Raw genomic sequence first — 20,776 nt, 5'->3', positions numbered from 1 at the left:
TGTTGCCTTTCCCACCACCCCTTCCCAAGGCTGACCTGCACCTGATGGAGCTCCTGGAGCCCTTGGCTCTGCCTGGACACCACATGTCCCTGCAAATTCCTCACACCAGGGGCTGTTTCATTCTGCTGCTGTACAGCATGAGCCAGTGCTGGGCTGTGCTCAGCTGAAGGTCTTCAGCACGTTCTGTAACAGCAAATTAATCTGTAAGACTGTAATATTCAATATAAGAGTTTTGCCTGCAGTTCATCTTGTCCATTTAGCCTGCTAGAAGAAGGTGCAGAGTGAGAGAAATAGGTGGAACAGTGTTTCTAGCCTGTTGGCAAGGCAAGAAAATGTGAGCCTTTAATATTCTTTGACACGTTTTTGTAATTGTAATAAATATTTGTGTATTTCGTTCACTGTAGGAAACTAATAGTAAATTTATTTTTGATGCCTATTTTTTACAACAGGCTGGAGCCTTTCAACCCCCTTCATGTCTCTGGCAACTCCCAGGAATTAATTGCATGCTGTCAGAAAGGCAGATCCTGCAAATCCAGCCCCAGCCTGCTACAGGTGGGATTATTATTTAATTGTTCAGGACTATATGAGGCTGCATTTTTAAATTCTGTTCTTCTTGGTGGGCTTCAAGAGGTTTTTAAAGAACTGAAACTGAGGCAGAAGCTGGTGCAAGTTCAGTGGGGGTGTGTTAGAGTGGTGCCAGCAGCAGCACCACAGTGAGAGCTGCTGAGGGAATGGTGGCTCTGCTGGCTCTCAGGGCTCTCATGCTGACCCACAGAGCACCCCAGTGGGATGAGCAGGCTCAGGGGACACCTCTGCTGCCCTCTGAGCTGAGTTAGGGACCTGCCAGTCCAAGGGAGCACAGTCCCAATGTGTTCTGCCACCTGCCTCATCTCACAATTCTGTGCATGCTCCCCCCCAGCTCCATTTAAAACCACTGGGGAGATCTGGGCTGCTAGCAAGGCTTTTGCTGAGCCTCCCTGCTTTGCTAGTTAGACTGTCTTCTAACTTCCAGGATGAATTTACCTGAGGAAAATTCATAACCACTTATTGTTTTGCCAGCTCTGTTTCATCAAGTTTTTCTGCTCTGCTATATAGGTATGCATCTAGCACATAAAGTCTTATAAAATGCAATTAATACTTTGCTGTATGGCTTGAAATGTCTGTGATTACATTCTGGGATTTTGCTCAGCTGCTTTCTGTTGGTGACTCACTGTCATTCATGCCCAGCTGGCCCAACTGGGTTCTTGGTTGTTTCTGACTGCTGAGGTTTTATAAGCGAATATATCTTTACAGGCAGACAAGTGGAGAACCTTGTGTTTATTACTGTGGAATTCATGCCATTTTTATCACTGCAATCTGCAAGGTCATCTGATTCTTACATGAAATACCTGTCCTTCAGTCCCCTGCCAGCAGTATAATTCCTTTTTTAATAACCTGTACACTTCATCAGTACTTCTCATGCCACGGCTGGTAATGAAAGTATCAAGACAGGCAGATCCCAGGCTCCTTCCTTAAGGAACAGCTCTGATAAGCTCCATCAAGTCTGACATTTCCCCTTTTCCCCCATTTCTCTCTTCAAAGCTGTATTTTCAAACCTTCCCAAGCCTTCACAGCAGGGAAATCTGGCAAGCAGGTTGGGCATTGCCTGCATGGTTCTCTCCTCTTAGTGTGCTTAACCCTACAGTGTTTGATCTCGAAGACACTGGACTTTTCTGGTCAGGTTCTTCTCTATTCTCTGCTTTGCTGTAGTATTTTTTGTCCTTTTACTTCCACAGAGAAATTAGGAACTTGATTCCAGAAAGTTTTACATTTGCTGGGGGTATGAAATCTGCAGTGTTAATAATTTTCATTTGAAGAAATGTTTGGCTTCCTCCACATGCCATCTCCTGCGGTTCTGAATCCACTTTCTATCTCTTATTTGTAGTGTATCATAAGTATCTGTAAATCAGAAGTACATCACAGGAGTCCATAAATCAAACAATAGCTCCAAACACAGTAGTAAGTTTTGCACCATCTCATAATTTATTATAATACAAACAAGTTTGTCAAACACAATATATTGTCTACTTAGGAAAATATCAATATTCACAATTTAAATAGGTGATAGGTCCCATAATTTTATATGCCAGCAATTCATCTAAAAAGTATTTTGTTCCTAGCTGTGGTCTTCAAGGATGTATACCTATAAGTAACTGCAAAACTGTCCATTCACAGCTTATTGTTTCTAATTGTAGATATTTGAAATATAAATTAGAGTACAAAAGACCATCTCCACAACAAAGATGGTTTTGTCTCCGGGATACTTTTTCCCTAAATAATGACACTATATGTGCTTGGTTAAGTTTTTACTATTGGAAAATCAGGAGGTACAAATAATACAGCAAGACATTGGCTTGTTAGCAACAGTCATTGCAAGATGCTTTACACAACCAAAAATAAGGCAAGTGTTATCAACAGCAGCTCCCATATGGCAGACTAAAAAGTCAAGGCTTTATTACCCAAACTGGACTCTAAGAAGGCTTTGAATGTCTGCTAACAAGCTACAGCTTGATCCAAAGCCCTCCTAAAATGATGGAGATTGGAAAAACCAACCACAAAACCCACTAGCAACCTTCCCTTTGACTTCAAAGGGCTTTGGAAGTAAGCTTTTAAAGCCCTAAATTATCAGAAGTGAAATGACCAATCCACTGTACATGAAAATTGCACCTTGTCATTTCTAAAATTATATGGAAAATGATTGTGAGTTTTTCCAAATAAGTTACGAGAATTTAATGTGTTATTTTTCATAGGGGGAAAAAAATACTTATGCAGAAAGATTTTTGTTTTTAAATATGGTAATTTACAAAAATACATTATCAGGACAGAAAAAATCAGATTACACTAGTTTGCAGGATAAACATTATGTTACAAAAATTAATTAATCACAGCATGTGAATGGCAGCATATGCCATGCATTTAATTTAATTTTTAAAAATAAATAAAAGCCCTAAACATTCACTATTTTCTTTGTTACTATTATATTAAGTAGAATAGTGAACTTCTTGTATAAATAGGTATTTTTTCAATAGATACATTCTCAAAAATGAACCATTTATCTATATAGATATTGCACTTCAGACTCATTCACGTTTAACTCAGACAAGCATTCCTCATAAGAAATGTAGAATAAAAATAAGTTATAAATACAGTGTTTTTCCAAAATGAAACATACAGTACCTTTTCCATAAGGTAACTTTGGTTACTATCAACTGACAAAGACCAGAGGGAGGTTTCTTAGAGAAGGGCAGGAAGGATGGCCACAAAACTGAATTTCTGTGAAACACTATAAAGGGAGCAGTAATTTTATCCTTGTCATGATAAATACAGCAAGGCTGAGCATCCCTTTAATGCTTTATTATTGCAAGGGTGAAGCTTTGAGATCAGAAAGACAAACAGCCAGCAGACTGGGAAGCTCCTCATTTCCCTCTGGAGACATTTAAGTGGGAAGGGGGTGAGGGTGGAAAGGGTCAGGGTTTGCTCTCAGCCCTCCATTTCCCCAGATGTGCTCCCCTCTTGCTCTGAGCTCTGTGGTCCCTGGGGTGCCTCAGCAGCTCACAGAGAACTGCTGGGCAGTTCTGCCATCAGGGGAGCCCTGGGCAGTGTGTGCTCCTGGGGCCCTGGGTGTCCCCTCTGTGCTCCTGAGTGACCTGTGCACCCTGGATGTCCCCTGAGAACATCCCTCCATGCCTTCTCCATCCTCGGCAGGACTTCTGCCAGCCTGGCATTTCTTAGGGGATTTGCACCAAAGCAGAGCCATCCATGAGTATCAGAGAGAAGCTCTCAGCCCTCTGATCCCACCACAGTGGGATTGACTGGATCCCTTCTCAGAGGACCTCTCTGTGTTAGTTCCTGATGCACCACGAGCTCCCTGCTGGTACTGGAGATGGGCACAGCACAAACACAGAGTTAGCACCAAGCTCTCACTGATCTGCAGCTCCTGAGGAGCTGCTGTGTCCACTGACCCTGCTGGGCTTGAGTTCACCACACACCTTCACTGCCCTCACAGTGAGGCTGCACTAAGTGCCCAAGGTAGAATAAAGAGGTTGTGGCATGTGGCTCCAAGAGACCACATCTGAAAGGGAAAAAAAATGAAAAGAAATGCATTTTTAGCCTTCCTGTAAATCTCTTATTTTCCACATTCAGCATTGACGGTATGCTGCTTTTTGAGGGTTAAGGAAGAGAAGCTAACCTCCTTTAAATAAGTGAAATACTTATATCATCTTAACCTAAGGCTTTTATATTTTTACTTCTGTTGAGTATTTAATGAATTTCTTTCACAATTTTTTTTTAACAATTAAATGGCAAATATGAAATAGGATGGCATCATCCATCAGGAGAAAATCTTAAGTTGAGGTTTTTATGTGTGAATCCCTAAAGGCCTGAACATGGGGGATAACTGAGAATCTCTATTGATTAAGAAGGACCTTGAAGGCTCTGATCACTCTGCTCACAGGAGCAACTTTCATGAGAGCTCTGAATCAGGTATCACACTTGAAAGTCCTTAGACACCACAACTGAAATAGTTGGGGAAAGATGCTGCTTTTGTTCTTGGCTCTAGAAGCGTCCCTTCCTCCCTCGAGCTCCCCTGTCTCAGTCACATTCTTAAATAACAACCTAAAACACGTGAATATCAGCAGCTGGCAGGATTGCTTTCCATGCCCAGGCTGCAACAGGTACTGTATCAGTCCTCAAGCCTTGTTCAAATGAGCCAAAACCAGGCTTGTCACCATTTGTGTCTCACAGGCTACCTCCTGCAAGGAGGTCTTGACAGCACAACTGTGTGTGATGGCATTTCATGCCAGAATCAACACATAATTTTTGGCAAGTGCACACTCCAGAAATGGCACCTTCCACAGTAGACAAAAACTTCCATTTACTTTGTCGATAGCAAACTGATGGTCAAGTAAGGTTTTGTTGTTGTGTTTTAAAAGGTTATAATTAAACACTGCTGTGGCTTCGCCCCTCTGATGACTTTGGATTGCACTGGTGTTGGGATGCAAAACGTTTGTGTGACTGAACACTACTAAGACTTGAACTCTGAAGCATATTCAAAATGCTATGTAAGAGATGGAGGCGTTTGCCTTCTCACTTTTGCTCCTAAAATCAAGTGCTCCTGTTTCCTCCTGGCAGTCTGATCTGCCCCTGGCCACCCAGGGAAATGAAATCAAATGACCTCTCTTGCAAACAGCCATTTCAGAAAATTACATCCTGGAGATGTAACCACTTGAAAAGAACTTGCACCCAGAAACTCCACCTATTGCCCTTTTCATGGTGATATTTTTATAGGCTTTCCATTCTTATCATACTGGTAAACAAGCATTTTGATGCAGTGAGAGTTGGCTGGGGAAATCCAAGGGCTGCTTGTTATGGAAAAGTTATGGTTTGTATAGAATTGCACAGGTTGCTTCTGACACTTAAAGAAGGCTTTCAAGGTGGCAGCTGCCATTGTGCGAAATCTTTTGCTAATAAAACAGTAGAGGAAGAAGTTAATGGCAGTGTTCAGCAGCGCCAGCATGTTGGCGATGTCCGACACAATATGGACCACCCAGCTGTTGTTTATAGGCGACACGTAGAGGTGATACAGTATCATGATTATTCTTGGCGCCCACAGGATGGCAAAAATAGAAGTTATAGTAAACAAAATGGCTGTTGTTTTCCCTGTGGAGTAACCCCGCAGGCGGAAATTGCTCTTTCGCCGCAGCTTGTAGACGATGATGGAGTTGAGGATGAAGAAGATGGAGCAGGGCACCAAGTACACCGTGAAGCAGTGCACCCAGATGAGCACGTGGTGCATGGACGTGCTGATGTAGTCCTCGCTCCAGATGTTGGGCCACCAGTAGTAGGGGATGCTGGTGAGAAAGCAGGTGATGTAGACGCTGAGGATGACCTTGCGGGTGCGGGCAGGGTAGGACACGGTGTGGTACTTGAGCGGGTGGCACACGGCGATGTACCTGTCGATGGTCAGCGGCACCGTGATCCAGATCGACGTGTGGATGGAAGAAAACTCCAAGACCTCGATTATTTTGTCCAGTACCTGAGGCATCTGCTTGTTTAAGATGAAGTCTTCCATGAGGAAGTCAACAAAGACGATGAAGAAGAGAACCAGGATGTCAGCAGCAGCTAGAGCTAGAAGGTAGTTGTAGGAGGACTTCTGCCTGCGGGCTACAAGCTGCGAGAGGATGATGACTGTCAAGATGTTTGCTGTGGAGAAAGAAACACAGAGTTAGGCTATTAAGATGTAACATTAGCATTTCTGAGCACTTTCTTGGAGCTGTTCAAGCACTAGGCAACATGACCACCTTTAACAGAGTTCAAGAAACCAAAAGGAAAACACCCCAGTCAGGTCCCTCGGAGAAGCTATTGCAAGGAGAGGAGCATGGCCCTGCTCTGAGCTGTGGAATCCACCCCTGAGCAGGGGGTGCTGGGACTCCTGTCTGTGCACACAAAGCAGGGGTAGCAGGAAGAAAAAACCTCACACACACACACTCTCTCTTATGTTCCACATTGCATTTTTCACTTTTTTATATAACAAGGGATAAGTGAGAAGGGTAGTGAATATAAACAGCTTTTGCAATACTTGAGAGATTTGCTGGAGCACTAAGGTGTAGCCAATTTTTAACTACTTCCTCTTGTTTACTAGAACTTACTGTGTAGTTTTGAATTGGAAAAAAAAAATCCCATTATTCCTACTATCAGTTTGGCTAGAATGAGACAGACAAGATTGTTCCCATCAGAAGCTGGTATCACTTGGCTAGAATACCTGAAGAAGTGCTTAAAATCAGAGGTCTGGCTTACTGTACAAGTGACTGCCAAATTGACTTTGTAGTTCATACTTTCCTAAGTGTTCTGTAAATCACCTCTTCTGTGCATTCTGTGCTTCAAACATTTCCACCAGCTTTGATGGATATTCCAAAACAAATGAACAATAATTGTAAAGATTCCTTTAAACCAGAGAAAAAGGAAGTTGCTAACATAAAGGTAATGGCAGCCTGGGACACATGTCCTACAATTGAAAATGCTTGTTTTTTTTTAAAAACTGTTTTACTTGGCACTGAAAAAATTTCATCCTTTGTGAATGGCTTCAAAGCCTGCTGTCTGAGAGCAGATTTCTGCCACCAGGGAAATGAACTGCAGCAGAGGGAATGATCTTGACTAACAGCCCTCACCTGTTTTTGTGTTAACTGAATGTATCAATTTTATATCTTGGGGAAAAAAAAAAACTAAACCAAAGATGACACTCAACTCACTCTTTCCCTATATTAAAAAAAAAAAAAAAGAAAGAAAAAGAAAGAAAGAAAAAAAAAAGAAGCACGATCTTTCCAATGGTATTGTCTCAAATTGCCTCCAGGGGAATTTTCCCAATTCTGTCTTCCGTTAACGTGAATGCAACTGCATTGATTTCAGCTCAGAGCAGATGTGGGAGACAAGAGGTGATATAGGCAGAACTGCTGTGTCATTTTTCACTTCCTTGCTTGGAAATGTCTCTGTCGTGCCTGCAGATGAGCCCTGGAGGTGCAGTGAGTGATGCACTGTCAAGGAAATCCTCGAGCTGGAGTGTTTATCGTGGCTCTGCAGCCACTGCTGGCTTTGGCCAGCCAGGCTGACTGGCTTGGCTTCACAGACACTGATGTGACCATGGGGTGCAGCTTCTCTTTAAACCCTCTGGATTTGACTCATTCCAGTGGCAGCAGCTGGAGCCAGTGTGCAGCCAGGAGGGTGTTTGAAGGCATCAATCCCTGCTGGTGACTCTGGCCCTGCTGTCAGAGCAGCTCCTGCAGGGATGCCAAAGCCCAGCTGTGTTCAGGTACAGCCATCCTGCTCCTCACACTTCCTCTCTATTGCAGGGGTCCTGCTCTTGGGTTCTAACCCCACTGTGGTTTGCTACAGGAGCAGATTTATGAGCAGTGCTTTGTAGCCTTTGCCCCTGCCTCTCTCAGGGCTCCCAGCCACAGCAGGAACAGCACGTGCTGAAATGCAGGTTATTTATCTAAGGCCAGCGAGCCTTGCTTGGTGAGACATTAGAAAATTGATCTGACAAAGTACACACCAGCTCTACCCAATTTTTCCTGCAAGGGTTACTGTATCTTGTATTGGAAATGCTTTCCCTGAGATCACATTAGAGCTTTTTCTTGCCAGATGATATGAAATAAAGTAACACCATTTACTTAGTGAAAGTAAACACATACAGGGGTGCAGCAGAAAGTTGCCAGTGTCTCAGCACAGGATTTGTGAGTATTTTTCCTGCTGCACACTGTATAGGGAAAGTGTAGATGAGCTGTGGATGCCTCAGTCCTTCATGCATTTCCTAGCCAGTGTGAAGTTGGTCCTTGCTCTGTCCTCAAACAGTATCTAAAGCTCAGTAAAATGGGAAATAGATGGGCACACCACACTGTGTGACCAACTGTGCCCTTGTGCCAGTGTGTCTGTAACTCCTGAGTGCCTCAGTGTCCTGCTCTGCTGTGGGCAAAATCTACCCACTGTGGGTGAAAGGTGATAGAAGAGTATTTGTGACTGTATTTTAACCTTGCTGACACTAATTCTTGCACTAACATTGTAGTCTGTGATGAGAACTATGGCAGAGATGATGATGATGGAGATATAAAAGTATCTGTCCCTGCTGTAATATATGTGGAGCTACAGCTGCTGGATAGGTCAGCACCCCTAAATTGTCCTGGGTGGTACACTGCCCATTTCTTGCAGAGTATTTTCTAGATACTAAGTGGTTAAGATCATTTGAATTTGAAAGAGATTGATCACTGAGCTGGGAGATGATTAGGGGATGACAGATGGGAATTTATGCCAGCGTCGCTGCTGCAGTGCAGTATTCTGAATTTATAAATATCTGTTTGAGAACCAGGGCTTGATTGGGGACTAGCTGGCTGAAGCCTTGAGGTGCTGCTGGCAGATGATTAGAAGAAACTGTAAAAAATGGCAGCCTCAATTCTTTCCCTCCAGGCATGAGGACATGAGACATTTGAGACACAGCATCCAAAGGTCTCTGATACCCAAACACCTTTGGTCCAGGCTGCTCAAAACACAGCCACCTTCTAACTCAGCCAGGCCTCATCACAGGACACTTCCATCTCTCCTCTGACATCCCTCTGAGTTCAAACTGCAGCACCAAAATTTGTGCCACTGGAGCTCCTATGTGTCTGAGATGGATCTTCCTTCAGCAGTAACTTTGGTTCCCACGTGGATTTGGGTTTGCTTCCCATCCCAAAGCCATGCTGCCTTAGCTGCAGAGCCTGGCAGTGTTCTGTGCCTCAGAGCAGTGCCTCTGACCTAAGGGCACAGTTTTACCCCCAGCTTCTCATTTCTTGGATTGCAGTCGTCACTCAAACAGTGTCTAACCACAGCCTTTGCAAGGGATTAAAAGAGCTCCTTTCACTATTTTCACCACATGTGAGCTTAAGCAGATTGTATCTGTCTAAAGGAGAAATAGGCATAGTTCTGGGGTTTATTTGTAGTTTTGTTTGTTTTTGGTTGGTTTTTTTTTTTTTTTTTTTGAGAACACTTTGAACATACACAGCAGCCTGTGCAGTTAAATGGCCTTTGCAACACAAGCAGTAGTTCCCTGCACTGGGAGCAAGGCTGATTTTGTAGTTCAGCAGTTCAGCTGTATAAACTACCTAAATGAAGTAGCCACAAGTGTTGCTCACTGAGCATGATAAACATTAGGTCACACAATATAATGGACACCTTTTACCCAACACAGTTGTTGCTAGGATCCCCACAAATTACTGGGTAATGTATGAAACTTCTCTGCAGGCTTAGCCTTAGTCACCTGACTGGCACAGAGAGATAGCTTACAAATGAGAAATTTTAAGTTGCTTCAGAAAATATGTTAGTAACACCTCCTCCTCAGATTTAGAAACTCCGAGAATGTGAGTACAATATGCTAAAAATAAGTGGTGAGAAAAAGTGGCTTGATGGGAATAGATGATTTCCTCTAAGCTAGGAGGCAATATTTGAATGTAAACAGGTACTGTGTCCAGCAGCCAGATCTGACCATAGCTCCTAACAGCTGCTCACCAATAGTTACCAGACTGGAGATGAGGGTGGCATTTGTCCCTTATTTTGTGTGGGAGCTCCCTGGAGAAGCTGATGACAGTGGGTGATTTCTGACGAAGGTGCTACATAATAGAAGTTATTAACAAAAAAAAACCCAAACCCGAACAACCAGAAATGCTGTGGCAATGTAAATACATGTTTATATCTGATACTGGCTATAGCTGGTTATGTGATCTATTAAAATGACCTCTGGATGGTGTTTGCCCTTAAAGAAGATAGGGTAGATCCACATTTTCCTCTTACAGGCAATATGGATCAAACTCAGCCCTAGAGTAGATGGGGACAGACTGAACAGTACTTCAGTTTGTTCCTCTCTATTATCACATCCTCAGTTCCTTCCTTAAACTGTTGTGAAGCGAAAAGAGACACTTTATAGAATATAATTAGTGCAATACAAGTTTTGTCTTCCCAGGGAGTTCCTGTGAGGATTGATTTTTGAAAATAAATGGATCTATTTGTTGTTCAGTTGTCTGAGTGCTGTCAAACAGCACACAGTGAGGCACCCCCACGAGGGAAGAGCTGTCAGCCCCTTCTGCTGGTGCCTGCATCATCTCCCAGGGGATGGAGAGGAATATATGCAAAAAAAAAAAAAGAGCAGCATAAAAGCTACGGCAGGCACGGATGCAGGATTGCTACTGGAGGAAGTTTCACGTTTTGTAGGAAGGCTCTCGTGGGGTTTATGCTTAGAAACCCCATGTGCAGGGACAGACCATGCCAGTTCTGAGGGTGGAAGAGAACCTGGAGGTAGAGGGTGGCCAAACTGCTGTCCAGGACAACCCAAACTCCCTTCTAGGTGCAGGAGACCAGGTTAGTTACTGCCAGGGAAAACACAGCATGGCCTTGTGCTTACAAGTCACAAGTGAATGAGAGAGCCAGGGCCAGAGGCCAGGTTCTGACAATGAAATCTGACCTCTGGGGCCATTCTTCTCCCTGACAGCATTTATTAGCTGAGATGGCTCTGGGGAAGGATGCAGTGAATGAGGTACTCTGCTCTGCAGCTGGCATTAGCCACCAGTGGGTCACAGAGGCCAAAAAAGGATTTTAATCCAGCAAAAGCACTTCCTCACTGTTGGAGGGCACAGACACAGTAATGGCACAGAGATGCCAATGGCTGATACTCCCTTTGAGCCTTGCCAGCCATCAGGGCTGGAGTGCAGTAGCCTGTCTGGCAGAAAGGTGAAATCACACTGTGCTGCTTTTGGCTTTCCTACACCATTGAAGTTTTTCTGGAGTACTCTGTATAAAACAGGGCTATTTCTGCAGTATGAGAACAGCCCAGAAGGAACACTGGGCTAGGATGTGGGGAGGTCTGGTTTGTGCTCACTGGGGACACACATGTGTAAAAGTGACAAGGATCTGGTTCTCCTCTTGCCATCTTCACCCTCTTTGTCCACCTTTCCTGAGCTAGGCCTACAGAGTAGAAAGTCTCTAATGACTTTCAGACATTGCTCCTGCATCTCCAAAGCCTTTCTTAGAGGCACCTACACAAGGATAAAAATGTCTGAAATGCACATCTCAAAGTCTAGCCTTGCATCTTGCTACCAGAGCAGTACAGCTTTCTGATGGAAACTGGTGCTGGGAACAGAAAAAGTTATCTGCAAAATAATGCAGAAATCATAAAAGCAATTTGGTTATTCATGCAAAATTTCTGGACAGACAGGGATTTTCAAGGCATTCGTGTGTCTCATTTGGCAGGTGTCTGTGGCTTCTAAATATGGGCTGGCAGTGCAGTGTAAGAGGTCTCGAGGTAACTCCAGCTCGAGGGTGACAAAACCATTCCATGCTTTTGATACCAAATGCCAAAGTACTGAGGCAGGTGCCCAAGGTTTTTCATGGGATGACTGGGATGGAAAGAGGATGTGATTTCATAAGGGCACTGCCATGAATTCTTTACTGAACATGAATAATTAAGAGGATTTTACCTTTGATTGTGGTTTTGCTAAAATAAACCAGTCTTTATGTCTTCCTAAAGCATTAGCTAATGCAATAGGAGCTCATGCTTGCAAACCCCACGGCCAAGCTTTCTCAGAGACTATGCCAATTTTACACAATATGCAGGAAATTACAGACTTTGTAAAACCATTGCAGTTTGGCTTTATTCCCCCACGGAGAATATACTGCATCCCCACTAGATATATCACTCTTCAGTGTGCTAGCTGGGACATTGAAGAAAACACACTTGGGGTGAACAAATGTGTAAGAAATATTCTAGTCTGATGTAACTGACTGACAGGTGATTTGTCTTGAAACCAAAAGCAACCTCCAGAGCACCTGTCCATGCAGGCAGTGCTCCATATGATTGAAAAGATGGAGAGGTTTAATGACTCTACATTGCAGGGACTCTCTGTTTCAGGTGGTAGAAGGGAACAATTTCAGTGAAAAAGATGTTCAGTGTTTCAATAGGCAAACTTCTCTCCTCTTTCATGGATAAAGGGATAAAGCTCTTTTTGGTCATCTTCTGTCCTGCTAATTCTGGTCCTGCTTGGCTGCCTCCACTTCATTCTCTCTGCACAACCACAGTGGGGTCCTGGAGGGCAATCCAATACCATCTTCTCCCATGAGCTCACCCCAAGAACAGCACATGTATCTGTACATACATATCCACATTCTGCAAAATGCAAACTGATCTCTGTGTAAGGTCTCCTGTGCTCAAGGAGTTAATTTTGGCTTTGTTTCCTTTTCTGATGTCTCAATGCTAATGGGAAAAGAGATTATAGGTGCAAAAAGACCCCTGAAACAGAAGGGGAAAGCTTTTGTGGACAGAGATTGCTTTGCACTTGGCGTGTGAAAGCAGAACACACAATCAGGACATCTCCACCTTGTTTGTTTGCCCACACCAAATTGTGGTGTGTGTGGATGAAGGCTTTCTGCTGGCTTGTTTCTGCTGATTCACCCCTGTTTTACAGGAGGGAGCAGAAAGAGGATGAGGAGAGCTAAGTAAGGGGGTGGATGTAGAACAGCAGGATATTAGACTGCCTAGTGCTTCTGAATGTTTTGACTTCTTAACGACTGGGGGCTCTGCATTACCCACCTACCGTGAAAACTGGCTGTGCTCTCTCTTTTGTGTCGTTGTCATTTCAAGGAAAAATGTACTTTGGAGTTTTTCCTTTCCAATCCATTTTAGCAGCCTGCCATGCAAGGTTGTGCACTTCATAGTCTGCTGAGCCTCCCAAATATGGCACCTCATTACCATCACAGCCCTGACAGTGTTGTTTCCTACTGACGTGGCAGAAGAAATCCAAAGTTAGCAATTGAACTCTGTCTAACAGCATCCAGAAATGTACAATCACCTTCCCCACAATCCATGCATTAACATGGACTCAGCCACATGCTGCCTTTCAGGCTGCAAGACTTTAGCAGCTACAGGGTCCAGATGTACTGACCAAACTAAATCACTCCCATCTGCACACCTTGCTGTCACCAGTTCTGTGCAGGAACAGAATGAATCTATTATTTTTCATAATGGTTCTTCTCTCCTTAAAGAACAAGCTTTCATTTTAGAATAGGAAATGACTCATTTTAAGCATGTTAGCAGCAGTTTTGTTCCCCTCTGTCCAGTACTGCTACTGTAAATGAGCTCTAGTGCCCTTCAGTTGCTCCCCTAGCCAAGCTAAAGTTCTGGCAATCTATTTGTCCCCTTTTAAGTAGGATGCAATGTACTGGCCTTGTGTCCAATTCAGATTTTAAGTCAGAAAATATATGGTCTTTGAGTAAAAGGGTGGTTGAATCAGGTTTCAGGAGGGTTTGGTTGTTATTCTCTAATGAGGGACAGCAGAAGAGTGCTGTTTTTTCAAGGTCATAACTCTACATTGTAACAGCTCTCCCACTCATATTTTCGGATATTCCTTTAGCACTTCTATTTTTCAGGTATGCTGCTATGAGAAAGGCTATTTATCCAGGTGTTGGAAATGCTCTCTTTAATCAGAAGCCTGTAGTGTGATTGCAGAAGAATGTACCAGGCAGTAGATGGCAGGAATCCAAAACGAGTCAGCCACCTCTATAGTGCTGTGTGCTGTACGCACACCTCCCTCCGCCTGCTTTGGTATTTACTGCTATTACACACCACGTGAGTCACCAACAAACACTGCTACCTGTCCCTCTGGCTGCTCGTGGTGCTGGCAGGGTCACAGCTGTGGGCACAGCGATGGCAATGCTCCTCAGGTCTCGTTCCCCCACACAGCTGTGGAGCAGAGGGAGCACAGCTGGGCTGCTGCATGGTGCTGGTTGCTCCATCAGGGGAGCTCAGCCCACCAACAGCACCTGCCTTGCCATGATGATGACCCAGGCGGGCACATCTCCCAGAGAGCCTCCTTCTTCCAAGCTTTTTACCTGGAGAAGGCTCCAGAAGGAGCAGCTCTCCATCGTTCTGGCTTGCCTGTGCCTATAGGGCAGTTTGCACAGGCACAGTGCACCCCTGTGTCAGTCCAACTCCCCAGGAAGCATCTGCCTTGCTGTGCAAGGACAGCCAATCTGTCAGCTGTTAGGGCAAGGTCCATAACGTGTATCTCTCTCTTCACGGAGAGTTAAACCCGTTAGGCACCCCTGCTGAGCTGACACGTTCCTCCAGCTCAGGACTGCAGCTTCTCTCCCTCGCCAAGGAGCCCTGTGAACGCACTCTGTGCGTGGCTGGGCTTTGAATGACCCGGGTTGTCCCCTTCTCCATGTCACCTTGTTCAGCAGCAGGTCTGACATGAATGCTACCTGTTCACACCTTCCAGCTGGGAGCATCCAAGCGTGCCCAGGCTGCTTTCCCAAGCTTGTGAAGTCCTGAATCTACATTTAGATCAGTGAGACCGGTTTAAAGCAAAAGCCTAAAGCACAAATAAGAGAGTCATGGACAAAGCTCCTTAAGTTTAGAGTGGCACTTCCCTGGGGCATTGCTGTGAGTCTACTGCCTCCTGGAGATGCTGTAAAGGTGCTGGGGCTGTGCTTGTGCTTTGTGTCACTGGGATACAACGATCCCTGAAGCCCAAGGCACCGACAGGGGAGCAAAGTGGAACGAACAAACCCATTGGGATTGACTAAGAAAGCCAGATTTCACTCTGCCTCTCACACTGTCAGGAGATGAGCCCTGGGAACCTGAATCAGGCCAGACTCTGATCCAGGAAATGTTGATGCTCTGTCCTTTCAGCAGCAATAAGCTCTATTCCTGATGGGAAAAGTGACTGCATGCAAGGCAACTCTGCTGCTGCTGTTCCTTCTGATGAAGCAGGAATCAAGGTCAAAGTCAGGTGTCTACTGCAAGCAGTGCTGCTTCTGTGCCTGACCTTCTTGGCTGTGTTCAGTGGCCCCACTGTAGAAGGAGCTTTTTGCTGCAGCTGCTTTGTGCAGCTCTCACTGACAAAGGGACAGACTGAGAGTGGTACCTGTTGCCCTTTGCTTTCTCACCTTTACCAGCCCCCTCTTGGACTGAATCAGAGCAATTTATTCCCTCCCCCACATCCCCAACATCCCTTCTCTAGCATTTTCTCTCACAAAGAAACACTTCCATTAGGACTTCTTGTAGCCACTCTCTTGCCTCCCAGCTAATTGCAGGTGCTTCAGAGGTTCTCTCTGACAGACAAGGGGAGTGCAGGGTTAGCAGAGCACAGGATTCAGAACAGTTCCATAATTCAGAAACTCTCCCCTCTAACTGGGAGAAGACCTCACTTCCAGTGCCTCTGCCTCATGCTTCTCCCCACCCTTGCACCAGCATTTTCTCCTTGTTCTGTGCAGCCTGATCCTGAGACACCCTGGGTAGCAGGACTGCTTACTTGTGGGACACCTTTGCATGTCTGCACTCAAAACAAGTTTCAAAAAACTGTCTCTGTCTGACCAGCCTCTACTTAGAGGGAAAAGAAGCAGCCTCCTGCCCCAGCTGCCTGAAGGCACGATGAGCCCTGGCAGAGCTGCAGCCACCTCGGGTGCATTCCCAGCCATGCAGGGGCAGGGTGCAGGTCTGGCTCTGTGGGTGCCTCTCTCTGTTGGATGCAGCCTGCCCTTTGCCTCTGTGTGCTGCTGCCAGAGCAGGGCTGAAGGAAGTTCTCTTTGCTCTCTCACCTCTCTGCTTTTTACAGACTTTCTGGTGCCTGGTTGAACAGAGGGAGAAGGAGCCACTGCTCCACAGGGTCTGCTGAGGTGTCTGGGCTGTACAGGGGTGGCAGGGGGAGGATGCTTCTGCACACACAGTCAGACCTGGCATCACTTGGCCTCAACGTGGAGTTGTTGAGTTAGTGAAATTTCCTTCAGAAGCACAGCAGGAAAGGTAGAAACAGTTAACTGGCTTCTCCTCTCATCAGTCTTTCTCCAAGATTTGTGGCAAGGAGTTAACTCTTTCTGTTTCAGCAAAACACTGCACTAGTGCTGTATTTGAGAACAGATTCTAGACAGGGATTCTCTTAAATTCTTGGCATCACCCAGAGCTAATTAAGATCCCACACAGTTCAGGACTCTTTTTCTAACAGCCAATAAAGCCTGCTACCTTTACAATTTTCTAAGGTTAAGAAACTGAAGAGCAGCTTCAAATTAAAACATGAAAAGCTCTTTCTAGCACTGCTCTCACCCTGTACTGCATCCTCAATGAAGCTTGGCCATGTGAGTCTTCCCCTAAGCATATCCAGCTTGTTCTCATCTCTGTGCAGTCTCATGAACTTCTCATGCACTCAGCACACTGTGCATTCACTCAGCATTCTGTACATGTGCAGTGAGTTCAGGTGTCAGTGCCAGTGCATCCTCAGACAATGTGCTCTGAACACAGCCATACCTGCTGGAAGCCCACTGAACCCAGCAGTGCTGCACCACCAAATGCTTTGGCCAGTTCTGTTAAGCACTGTCACTGGTGCCACTGCTCTGATCAGCTGATGTCTGATCCCTTGAGAAATGCATGTCACTGTTGCTAATTTGGACTGTGTCCGATTTTACCCATGTTCTTAGAATGACAGCGTTAGGTCTGTAATTACAATGCAGTGTCCTTAGGGAGCTGGTGCATGTGCAGAATGCTCATTAAATGGTTTTTCTTGCCTGTGCACGCAAGACTTTCCCCTGTTTCTGAGACATACAAAGGCAAGCTTAGACACAGAGTGCTTCACGACAACTTCTTCACCTGATAATCCTGCGAAGGTCCAGCTCAGTTCTTAGGGGACTGGTGTTGAAATCAGAGCCTGTCATTACTGTGGACATCTAAGCAGCCCCTAAGGAATTAATGAAGAGGAAACCACCTCCTATCCCTGCTGGCTGGGTCCCTTCAGGTCAGGGCTGAGACTCATCAATGTTTGGGAGCACGGACACTTGCCTGTGCTCTGCATCCTCTGTGGGTAAATACAGGACTTAACTTTCCAGCTCTCTGAACTATTAGCCAATCTTCAAATTTTAATTATAAGCCAGAAAGGGAAAAAAAAAACAACCCCAAACCAAAATGACACAAAGCACATAGATTCATACAGAGAGTGGTAATTGCATGCATGCTGCTCAGAGGCAGAATTCTCCTCATGTCTGATTAAAAATGTTTCTATGAATTAATTGCTTGAAGAAGGAATTCAGGTGAACAAACATTTAGAAACTGTAGACTATTACCTATCATTGCTGCTTGCCGTTCCACATGGCACTTTAAATGTGTATCTCTACATGGACACAACAAACTGTCTTGTATTGCACCCTTAGAATACCAATTCCCCTCAGTGCATCAGAATGCTCTAACTTTTCCCCAACTCATTCTACCTGTCCTTGGGATCACTCCAAGTTACTCTCAGGCTGGAAGTGTTAAGCCAGTGAGCCAGCCATGCTGCTTGCCCACCCAGGCTGTGCTGGGATGACAGCTCTGCCCACTGTAAGTACAGTAGCTGCCCTCGGTGCTGCATGCCAAGGCATCTCCCTGGCAGCCACAGACAGCCCCTCCAGGAGGAAGCACCTGCTCAGTGCCTGTCTCGGCTGAGATTGTACTGCCAGTGTGATGCTCCATGTGGCATCTGCACGTTTGGAGCTGTGGATACCTGTGTGCTGGCAGCAGTGCCTCACAGGGGGTCACATCCAAGCTTGGGACATCCTTTCCTTCCCTATTTGGGCTGTCCCTAGCTTTTCTTGTCCCAAGCATCTCTAGAATGTCTTTGTCCCCTTTTTAAGTAGGAAATTTTGCTCAGGGTTATACACTCTGGAGGCTGCTGCCTGTCAGCTGGGACTTCCTTCTGAGCCCTGTGCATTCAGGGGTCTCAGTGTCAGCATGGCCATTGCTTTTGCAGCATGCTGACCTCAAGACTGGATTTCCTACCTACTGTCCTGCTCCACCAGCCACAGGGACAGGCTCACAAGTGTGACAACTGTCTGCTAACCTCCTGACAGTGCACTCCTTCCCCAGTCAAGTTCTGTAGTGGTGGCGTGTCGCTTCCTACAGCCAGCCCTGCCCCACGGAGTCGGGTGGCGATTTGCAGCAGAAAAACTCGGCAGCTACGCTTGTGCTCGCTGCTGGACCCGGAATGGGCACCGCTCCGGGACTCACATGGCCAACACGACAATGGCACAAACTTCACGACAGGCTGACTCGGCATGTCAAGTTCAAAGTCAGGCTGTCCGAAGCCGGGTGGGAGGGCGAAGACAGGCAGGGACAAACCCCGGCGAGGGAAGCAGCGCCGGAACGGCAGCGCGCCGGGCGGGGAGATGCTGTCCGGGGGATGCTGCTGTCCGGGGGATGCTGCTGTCCGGGGAAGCAGCTGTCCGGGGGATGCTGCTGTCCGGGGAAGCAGCTGTCCGGGGGATGCTGCTGTCCGGGGATGCTGCTGTCCGGGAGATGCTGCTGTCCGGGGAAGCTGCTGTCAGGGGATGCTGCTGTCCGGGGAAGCTGCTGTCCGGGGGATGCTGCTGTCCGGGGATGCTGCTGTCCGAACCGCCCGCGCTCATCCCGCCGAGCACGCGGAGCCACCGCGCCCGGGACACCCCGAGGACACAGCGGGCTCTCCCCCCGCCCCGCCCCGCCCCGCACAGCGGGCAGCAGCCGCCGGGGCCCCGCAGCCTCGCCTGCCCCGCAGCCTCGCCCGTCCCGCGGCACTCACCCGGCAGCCCGAGGCAGAGCAGCAGGCTGTAGTAGACGACAGGTGCGTAGCCCAAGCCGCAGCCATAGCGGTGGTGCGCCAGGAGCGAGCCGTTGTGGAGGTGGAGGTGGCTGTGCTCCATGGACCCGCCGTCCCCGCCGTCCCCGCCGTCCCCGCTGCCGGCGCTGGCTCCGCCGCACGGGCCGCCCCTCGCACGCTCGGCGGCGGCGGCGAGCGCGGCGCGGCCCCGCGGCGGGCGGCGGCACATGGCGCGGCCCCCGGGCAGCAGCGGGGCCGGGCCGGGCGGGGCGGGGCGGGACCGGACCGGCCCCCACCTCGGGCCGCCCCCGCCAGCCCGGCTGCGAGCGGGAACCTCCGCCGGGGCGCCGCGCCTTCCCGCCGGGCAGCGGGAAAAGGGGTTTTTCCTCCGAGCGGGCACGCGAGGCGACAGGAGAAGAGCAGAGGCGAGGGCTGTCAGCGCCGTGCCCGGCTGCAGCCCTGGGCTGTGCTTCAGAGCGGCTCGGAGGCGCGGGCACATCCCGCGATGGGTGTTTGTGGCTGCGGCATCAGAGCGCACAGCCCGGTTGGCATTGCACTGTGCCTTTGTCCCCACGGCGCTGCGGGGTGAAGGACAGCGAGGTGCCTTGCTCCAGCGGGGACACCGCCGGGCTCCGGCAGTGACATTGCTGTACTCCAGCGGGGACACTGCTTTGCTCCAGCCAGTGACACAGCCGTGCTCCGGCCGGGACACTGCCCTGCTCCAGCAGTGACACACACCACGCTCCAGCAGAGACACTGCCGTGCCCCCCGTGAACGGCAGATGTGGGTGCCCAGCTACCGCAGGACAATGCTGAAGGGAAATCAGAATTTCTAAAACCTTCTTCACCCATTCCTTACGGCTACTTCAGTACATAGTCTCAGGTGTAATAAAGGATTTCGAGTTAGGCTTGCTACGTTAGAGTGATGGAGCTCTGTCCTTTGTGCTGCTGAGCGGGCTGGTCAGGTGTGAGCACATTGATATATTCAGGAGGTTATGGTTTACTGATAAAATAGATGTGTGATTACACTGCCTACCTCCTGAGCAGAAAACAAGATGTTTTTTCACCCAGAGTGTGTGGGGTTGAGCCCTGCAGACAGCACTGTGTGTGGGAAGAACGCCCTTGGTTTCTGAGGCTGCCAGAGCAAGTCAAGAGGGATGTTCATGTGCAATATGTGTTGGGTTGGTCAAGGAGGTGTGTCTGATGGATACACACAAGATACAGTGTGTGGCTTACAGAACTAAATAAAGATGTGGTCCTTACTCTCTGAAAACATCCCACTGCTTAGGGTGAATAATGGTGAACCATAAGGTTACTAAGTAAGGACTTCCACACCTTTGGGTTTCCATGGTCTTGTCTGAAAAGTAGTTTAGCTTCTGTTGGGAAACACAACCAGCAGCAAGTGAGGCTCTGGTCCTGCAAGGACTTGAGCAAGTGACTTTGCTGTGAGAGTCAGTAAGATCATTCATATGCTTAAATGCCTTACAAAAGAGGTTTTTTTGAACTGAACTGAAACTGCTGTCCACCTTCCCAGGCTGGAGAAAACATATGTTTTTCCTCTGCTTTTTCAATGGATGTCTTCGTGAATGTTAGAGTCTGCTTTTACGGGAATGAGTTCCTTTTGAAAAG

At 47.1% G+C, this 20,776-nt stretch overlaps 1 protein-coding gene across 1 annotated transcript; it reads right to left on the bottom strand.

The window, feature by feature from the left end:
* Window positions 1–2,050: 2,050 nt before the first annotated feature.
* Window positions 2,051–19,332, bottom strand: GPR139 (G protein-coupled receptor 139). The gene is made up of 2 exons (XM_085074728.1): window positions 19,131–19,332; window positions 2,051–6,240 (listed from the first exon to the last, which is right to left on the bottom strand). Exons 1-2 carry the CDS (start codon window positions 19,249–19,251, stop codon window positions 5,306–5,308), a joined length of 1,056 nt encoding a protein of 351 aa, XP_084930854.1. The 5' UTR covers window positions 19,252–19,332; the 3' UTR covers window positions 2,051–5,305.
* Window positions 19,333–20,776: the final 1,444 nt, after the last annotated feature.

The sequence above is a fragment of the Lichenostomus cassidix genome, chromosome 14 (genome assembly GCF_008360975.1).
Source record: "Lichenostomus cassidix isolate B80296 chromosome 14, HeHo_3.0, whole genome shotgun sequence".
Lineage (NCBI taxonomy): Eukaryota > Metazoa > Chordata > Aves > Passeriformes > Meliphagidae > Lichenostomus > Lichenostomus cassidix.
The sequence above is the reverse complement of the archived record's forward strand: the minus strand, read 5'-3'. Positions and strand labels throughout refer to the sequence as shown.